Source organism: Merops nubicus, unplaced genomic scaffold, assembly GCF_000691845.1.
Source record: "Merops nubicus isolate BGI_N331 unplaced genomic scaffold, ASM69184v1 scaffold29133, whole genome shotgun sequence".
NCBI lineage: Eukaryota > Metazoa > Chordata > Aves > Coraciiformes > Meropidae > Merops > Merops nubicus.
Genome location: NW_008598710.1, coordinates 9,465 through 17,675, shown reverse-complemented (window position 1 = coordinate 17,675; position 8,211 = coordinate 9,465). Strand labels below are relative to the sequence as shown.

General features: G+C 48.5%; 1 protein-coding gene across 1 annotated transcript; it reads right to left on the bottom strand.

Annotated features, from left to right (window-relative positions):
- Positions 1-915: 915 nt before the first annotated feature.
- On the bottom strand, positions 916-7,969 carry SDC4 (syndecan 4). Its single transcript, XM_008937150.1, has 5 exons — positions 7,952-7,969; positions 4,198-4,339; positions 3,220-3,272; positions 2,796-2,979; positions 916-1,746 (listed from the first exon to the last, which is right to left on the bottom strand). The coding sequence occupies exons 2-5, from the start codon at positions 4,319-4,321 to the stop codon at positions 1,595-1,597; spliced, it is 513 nt and encodes a 170-aa protein (XP_008935398.1). The 5' UTR covers positions 4,322-4,339; positions 7,952-7,969; the 3' UTR covers positions 916-1,594.
- Between the last annotated feature and the right edge of the window lie 242 nt (positions 7,970-8,211).

Below are 8,211 nucleotides of genomic sequence, written 5' to 3'. Positions count from 1 at the left end.
TCACAGGGGACTCTTTTGGGGGCTGGCTGTGCTGCAGTTATTTTCTCTGCACTGCAAGTTTCCAACACTTGCCTCAGAGAGCAACCCCAGACAGGGATCTCTGCCCAGCCCAGCACATCTCTGCCCACAGCCAGCTGCCAGGCATGGCTGGGGACATGGCAACAAGCCCCAGGGCTCGGGCTGCTCCCAGCTGCCCTCCCCAGCACAAGCCTGCTCGTGCTTCAGACACGACCCTGGACAAACGGCAGAAACAAATGAGACCAAGCCTCTCACACAGTAAGGTTGCTGAAGCAGTAACTCCAGCCTTTTTACTCTGAACTGTCTATTTCTCAGGAAAATATATAATATATAGCTCTATAGGACTATTATCATATATTACAAGCTAGAAATACTCTTGTCTTTTCCCTACTTCAATCATATTATGAATCCAATTTTGCATACAGCTTAATCATAGAAGTTATTGCCTGGAATTCATAATTAAAATTCACAGAATAAAGCTTAAATAGTTTTCACAGAGACTCATTATACTAGTGTTTTACATAAAGGAGAAAAGTTACCAGATGAGAAAAGCGACCATGTCAGAAACTATAAATAATTCTATTAAAAAAAAAATCAAATCCTAAAAAAAGTTATGGGAAAACCATAAATATCTTTACCCTCTACAGTAGCTGCTATAGAATTAGAAAAAACTTGTAACACACTGTAGCTAACTCTGCTTCAGTTCAGAATATGAATCATACACAACAACATCTCCAGAGAAATACACAGCCAAAGGAAACACAAAGGGATTGAAAAAAATAAATCTGAGGAAATTAAAAAAGTAGATTTCTTTTTTTATTATTATTTCAAAACAATTTCTACAAACTTTATATAAACATTAGGCTATTTTCTTTAAAATTGTTATAAAAAAACTCTTACAAGCAATCCTTAAAAAAGGTAAGACTGAAGGCAAGGAAAGGGTGTTGTCACTGCCAAACAAAACTGGCTGTCCTGATTTCATGGACCATGACCCTTGCCTGGGGCCAACAGGAAAAGACTGTAGTCTCCTGGGGAAGACATTCCCATAGGCCCTTTATGGCATTGAGGGATTTTGAGCCCCTATGGGCCTTTCACTCCCTGATAAGGCAACATTATCTGTAGTGTAAAAGATTCATAAATAGTTCTCCACAAAAATGCTTCACACAACAGCCTGCTGCAAGACATCTATTAGAAAGGTTTATAAAAAAAAGCCATCTTCTCTAGAAGCAGCCAATCTGAGCTCAGCAAGCTGGATGCAAACACATGGTGTTTGCTTCCATACAGTCTGGTTTGTGTTTATATACCCTCTATAAAACCAAGCAGAAAATTTGGCATCTTTATTCTTTTTACACTAGCTTTAGGGGAAAAAAAAATACACTGAGGGGTTTTTTTTCAGACTCTTTGGGCCCTTGTTAGCCAAGAGGGATGGGAAGGGTCACGTAGGAAGTTTGTTTTTTCTCGAAGTCACTTTGAAATTCAACCCAGAAAGAGCATTTGTTCAGCACATCTCATCTGAGGACACAGTGTTTCCATACAGTCCATTTGTTCCTCGGTGGGCACAAGGTGCTGCTGAGCTTTAAGCATAGAACTCATTTGTGGGGGCTTTCTTGTAGATGGGCTTCTTCCCAAGGTCATAACTGCCTTCATCCTTTTTCTTCATACGATAGACTAAGAGGAGGATCAAGAAGACAGCAAAGAGGAGACCCACTGCCCCTCCTGCAATGAGAGCTGGGGAGGAAAAAGAACACAGAGTAAGTCTCAGTGCCTGAAGGACTCCATCACCTACATCTCAAAGTCTGCTTCAGGAGTCCCAACCCCCAGAACTGACCCTAGGGTCAGTGCTGTCCCTGTGCCCATCACCACATGCCCCGGTGTTCTCAGCAACAGCAGATGTTATTGGAAAAGGCCAGAATTGCTTTCACCCCAACTGTAGAATCATCACATTCCATATAAACCAGTTTGTGTTAATCTTCCAGTTCAGCACGAGAAAGACATTTTGACAAAAAGACACCGTCCCGGTGTGGAGCCAGGACAGGAAAACCTGCCCCAAAAAGCCTCACCACAACCCACTAACAGCACCAACTCCAGGGAAAGGGTATAGCTGTGACCCGAATGCTTTAATGACCTGTGTGAGCATGCTCTGAGGAGTCTATTTCAAACAGCAACATGCCACTACCACCACCACCTCCCTCCAAAAAACACCCCGATAACCACAAACCCACAACCAACCACCAAGATTTTCTCTCTTCTCAGACCACAGGTGGCCACAAGACCTCAGTGAAGCTTGTCCTTTGCTGTGACACCTACTGAATCAGCTTTTTTGTTTGGTGGCTTTGCAACCCACTCTGACTGAGAGGAGGGCTGCAGATCAACAAGGTGTGCCAAGGTTTGTACCTGGACCATCAGGCCATTGCCTGATGAAGCGTGCCTTGAGACACCTCTGTCCTGCATGCTGAGGGGAAGCCAGTTGCTTGGTTTTGCTCTAGAGAGAGGTACTTAGATTCCTAACAGATGATTAGGTGTTTAAATCCCTTAGAGGGGTTGGTTGGTTCCTGACAAAGCTCATAAAAGGCAAGACTTGGGCAGAGGTTAAAGAAAACAAGTCCATGATGTCATTGATTTATGGCTAGATATGCCTCTTGTTGGGGTAGTATCTGGGTGCAGAGCAGCTGCCACATGACTTGTGTGGCACTTAAGCCAACAGTCAGCTGGTAGGCTCAAAACCAAGCTGTTAATTGACAGTATTAGTGATTTAGCAGGCCAAGGTGGTGTATTACCTGTAAGGACTTCTGTTCTCTCAAAGATGCTGCTGTTTGCTGTGCTTGCCATGGAGATCTTGTTGGACAGGTTCTCTTCGACAGGTACAGCTCTGTCTGGAATGATTTCGTTGTCCACCATTGTGTTTTTCTTCTCACCTTCTATCTTCCTATCAGTATCTCCAGGGATATAGTTGTCAGATATCTACAGAATACAGACAAACCACACCCATCAGTAAGCAGCACCCAGCCTACTGACAATTGAAAGTAAGAGGGTGTGCAGGGAAAAGAAAGTTTACTTAGTGTGTTACAAGTACACAGCTCCTGCTCCTGCAGGTAGATTCATCTTGATGCCACGTCTTGCAGGGGGAAGGGTATTCAGAAAGCTTCACAGACAGACCACAGTAGCTACAAGTCACTTAAAACACATGGAGGCAATACCTACCAGAGGTGTATCCATGGTGGTCAGATATACAACATCTTCAGAGTCCGAGTAGTCTGCAGGACAGTGGAAAAAAAAGTAAAAACAACTTTCCTAACATTATATTTCCAGAATTCAGACACTTCCCACAGTACCAACAACTGCAGACAAACCAGGACTCTTCTCTGCTCACTACAATTCCACCTACTGGTACTTTCACCATTCAATGGCTTTGATTGCACAAGACCAGGAGATGTAATCTTAAAACCAGCACCTCTGGAATGGGAGGGATCTTCAGCTGGATCCACTGGTCGCTGCTGCAGACTATCAGGAGCTGCCCTGGAAAGCAGGTCTGCTACAGCTTGGTAAGCTAATGCCAACAGAGGGCAACGGTCTCACCACCCATCCCTAAAGGGTAGTTTGCCAACCCTCTGGTTACCAGATCTGCCCAAACATGTCAGACACCAATTTCAGCACTTGTTCTTTCTCTTTTATTGAACAAATGTTCACATAAAGGGGACATGGAGCTACAGAAACTGGTTTGGGCAGGGAGTTTTGCATGTCACAGAGTTCAATCAAATACTAGTTAGTTCTTTACCTTGTTCAGCCTCAGCTGAGATGCTAATTTTAAGCCTTTTTAACACTGCCTCAACAATAGTTTTTTTTTTTAAATTATTATTATTATTTTTATTGAAGTTTCTCAGAAGTTCTTTGGAGTTCAACAGGAAAGAGATCCAGACAGTGCAATACCTATTCACTCTCAGCAAGACAAGCTTGGCTGGACTCCATCTGTCTTCCCAGAGCGATTCAACATCACGGTACAACTTTCACTGTTCCCAGCTCTGAGTGACTACCATTCACACAGCCTTCTCATCTCCACCTGACACCCTAGTTCCCTCTGGAGCTCTGGCTGGGCACTTAATCCATCACTCATGGGCTGGCGCTGGGAGAAAGCTCACAGCATCAGCTGAGGGAGATCCATTGCCCCCCTTCCCCACTTACCTCCAGACCCAGATGTCTCATCTATATCTAACTCATCAGAAGTTAAGCGAGGCCTGAACTCCCCAATGTCTTCATCATCTGGCAAGTCTCCAGAGGCAGGGTACTCAACCCATCGAGGGTCCATGGTCTCAGTTTCTCTCACCTGTGAACAGGGGTGGAGAAGTATTAAGTGCCAGGCAACTCCTCAGAAGCATTTTGCAGAAGGTCAGGAGTTCAGAGCCTGTGCTGAGCACATCACTTCCATCAGAAGAATGTTAAATGCTGAACTTCCTCTCCACCAAAAGCATTATCTTCATCAGCCTGTAAAGAGCTGAATTCCCCTAGAATTTCTCAGAACAGAAGCGAGAGCCAGCCTGGGAGGGGGGATTTCCTCAGGGCTACAGATTCAGGACATTCACTTGAACCCACAGGGTAAAAACACAACAGGATCTTGGCCAGGAGTTTGTAGCAAAAGCATTTGGAAAAGCAATACCTTCACTTGCTGATAAGGGGGAGATTTGGAAGGACTTGTTATTCCCAGAGAAAAAGCACAGCACCTGTAAGTCTTTTTTTTGCATACCCCCCAATCCTCACACCAAGGCGATTTGTTGCTTCTTGTATTGAGAACCAACCTATTTTATCACCCAAGGGTTAAAAACTGGTCTGTCAGTTCACCTACGTTGCAGCACAATATAGTGCGAGTCCAAAACGACTTGCCTGAAGGAAGATCTTCCCCTGCCTCACCTCTGAGAAGGACAGGAGGTAAACAAACAGGTCTGTAAAATTAAGCCTGTGATCCTGTGGCCCTGTATGTTAGCAAGCACATGAGGAGAACCCTCCAGAGAATCAGCTGTTTGGCCACAATGGCAATTCCCACACCAGAGCTCATCTGCACTGGGACCTTCAAGGAGCCACAAGCCCAAACCTCCTGCCCGCACCAAGGTTACGCAACCTCCCCAGAACTATTTCTCGGGCCCCACAGCCCTGGGGCCACCCCCAGGGAGGGCACTGCAAGTATGAGCTTGTGGGTTGCTCAACACCACCCCACAGATTCCAGCAGCTCCAGATGCTTCCACAGCCATGAAGTCATGGCCATGGTGGGGACTCAACCCCTTCTTCCCCTCCAGGGGAGAAGCACAACACAGGTGGCTGGGTCCCATAGCTCAGGGCTAAGCTGTCAACATTTTTTCATGCTGGGAAGTCTTTCTGAAGATTTTTCTGCCCAGGAGAACATTTTTAAAACATCTTTACTCCAGAAACCTGCACATCTGAGGGCTCTTTTTAGCATACAGGTATACCAGAAGCTACAGCCTCACAGAGGCTTAGGATCAGAGATTTGTGGGGACAGTTCAGTTTGGGTGGCACCACCCAAGCCCCAGCACTTGCTGCTCCACGGGGCAGGAGCGAGGCCCTGGGTGGCTGGGCTCAGCCTTCCTGCTCGCCCAGCCAGGCCTGGCCCACCCTACAGCCCAGTGGTGGCACCGTCTGACGAATGACATCCACCATCGATCCCCAGGCGAGGCCCAACAATCGGCCACAAGCCATGTGTCAGCTTCCTCTGCCCACAGCCCCAGTCCTGCTTCCAGCCCAGACTTCCCCGCCCCACTAGCATACTGGTATTGCCACAAACAAGCCCTTGTGGTCGGGACAAGATGTTTCTCATTTTGCATAAGGAGCAGTGGCTACTAGATGTGCTTTTCATGAGATTTTTGAGGCATCTTTGGTTTCCCCGGCAACTCTGCTGGAGGATAACCAAATGAACAGCCTGAAGGGCATGAAGTGCTGAGGCCAGCTCTGCTCCTAGGCCCCTGGGCTGCATTCTGCCCCAGCCTGGCACTGGGTGATGGGAAGGGGACTGGGGAGGAAGGCCAGCTGGGAAGAAATCCCCTCCCTGCCTGGAATCAGGCATTCCTAACATTATGGATCACTAGCTCCAAGGCAAATTCATTTTGAGATATGTGAAACCCAGCCAGAGCCAGACCTGCACTGGAAACTGCTGCCAGGGTGCAGTAGCTGCTCCCAGGACAGCTTCTGCCCGTTTCTTCAAAGGGCAGGAAGAGCCCAAATCCCACCTGCTGGAGCTGGGGCACCAGGGCTGCGGAGCACGTTTGCTGCAGATCCGTGTCACCCGGCTGCTGCTGGCAAGAGTTGGCTGAGCCACACCCCTGGGCCAGCTCACGCCGTGCTTGGGATGAATCACAGCCAGCTCATGTCCCAGTGAGGGTGGCTCCAGAAACCCCACACTCAGGCCAGCGAGTGGCTGGAGAGCAGGCTGGCCTTATCAGATGAGCCCAGCCTCGAGCAAAGCCGTGGCAGCCAGCCATGGCGATTAGTACCTACTGTGGAACGCACCAGGTCTGGCTATCAGAAAGCCCTATTCAAATCAGGACAGACAGTGTTTACAAGCCAGAGGACATAACAAGGAAATTACTGACTCACAAGCGTAAATAAGATTATATGGGAGCGTTCCCTCAACTCACTCTTCATCATCCTCTTGAGCAAGGACAGGGAAGTTCCTGGAAGCCACAAGAGCTGCTCCAACTATACAGGAAACTTTTCTTGTGGGCAGCAAGCCTCATTTTACAGGTTCATCTGCCTGGAAAGTCAGAGGGCTGGGTACCTCCACACTTACCCTCTGGGTTTCAAGACATGCTCTGCTAGGGAGCAGGCTCCTGCTGGTAGCTGCAGAAGAGTTAACAGAGTGCTGGGCAGATCTAGAGCAGGCACATTCCTCACAAACACACCTGCAAGAGGGCACACAGGCACTTCCACTGGCTTGGAAACAAGGGCTGGGGGCTTCCCAAGTGCCACATAGAAAGCTCCCTGGAGTATCATTAAGAGTGAGCATGCCTTTCCAAGAGGACTCAGTCCTCCCTACAGCTCCACTGTGAGGTAAAGAGGTACCACAGGAGGTGCCTGTGCTTCCTCTCAGCTGGCAGGCCAAGAGGAAAGAGCTGGGAGACAGCTGATGATGGGCAGCCCTTGCCAAGTTGTCTCTGGCCACATTCAGCTTCACACCTTCTGCATCTGGCAGCTGGAGAAGGGAACGGGTGCTGCTTGGGGTCTGCTTTCCACCACCTGTTATCCCAGCACTGGAGCCAGGACAGGGACTTGCTGAGAGTCAGGCTGGGTGGCTGCAGAGCCCCACCTCACCCCAGCAGCTAAAGTTGAGTACTACTATTAATATGCTCCTCTCTAGGAGGGGTCTGTACAGAAATCAAACTTTTCTGCAGGAATCTGGTTCCAGGATTTCTTCCTCATGTTAAACAGCTTTATCTCCAGTAAGCAACAAGGAGGATAAACCAATCCTCCTTACCAGGGAGCAGCAGCTTTTCCTGCCTGCCAGTGGCAAAAAAAAAAAAAAGACTTTATTCCCTGCCAGCTGACCAGCACATCAGGCACGTGAACTGTGACCATCATTCCTGGAAGAGCCAGGCACAGAGGTCCCATGTCTGAGCCAGAGACAGGCTGTGCTGCTGGATGAAGCCAGAGCCTGGATGCTGGGTTCAGGCTCAGCAACTACAGCCCTGGTCCTCCAGGCTGGGACCTGCAGCCCTGCTGTGCTCCATCCCTAGCCCACCACGCTCCATTCTGTGGTTCCAAGACATTCACTTACAGCCCCCCACATCACTAGCCTCTTCTCAAAGCAAGAAGCTCCATTTATTGAGGCAGCAAGCAAAATTTCTGCCCTGTGTGCGAATTTCCCCTTCCCCTGGCTAGTTCTGGGAAATCAACGCAGGCAGCTCGCCTGCCCCAGCCCACACATCCTCACCACAGCCTCAGCAAGCCCTTTCAAAAAAACCCAACTGATGTTTTCGGGCAGAGGCAAAGTTTCCCAGACATGGAACTGGCTTTTATGGCTGGCCCTCATCTCTGATCAAACACACTGGAGCTTATTAAAGGCTCCTTAGCAGGGTGAGAGCCAGCGAGCTGCCACAGGAGTGAGCCCTGCAGAGACCAGGGCAGCTGAAGCTCCTTATCAAGTTTATAAGTTCGGTGTGGAGAGCCAGCGCTCGCTCCTGCGCCTGCCTCCTC

Coding starts and splice junctions, on each gene's coding strand:
- SDC4 (XM_008937150.1), bottom strand. CDS start 4,321: ATGGACCCTCGATGGGTTGAGTACCCTGCCTCTGGAGACTTGCCAGAT. Junction 3,273..4,197: donor TGAGACATCTGGGTCTGGAG/GTAAGTGGGGAA, acceptor ACTGTCCTGCAG/ACTACTCGGACTCTGAAGAT. Junction 1,747..2,795: donor GAGAACAGAAGTCCTTACAG/GTAATACACCAC, acceptor TTTCCTCCCCAG/CTCTCATTGCAGGAGGGGCA.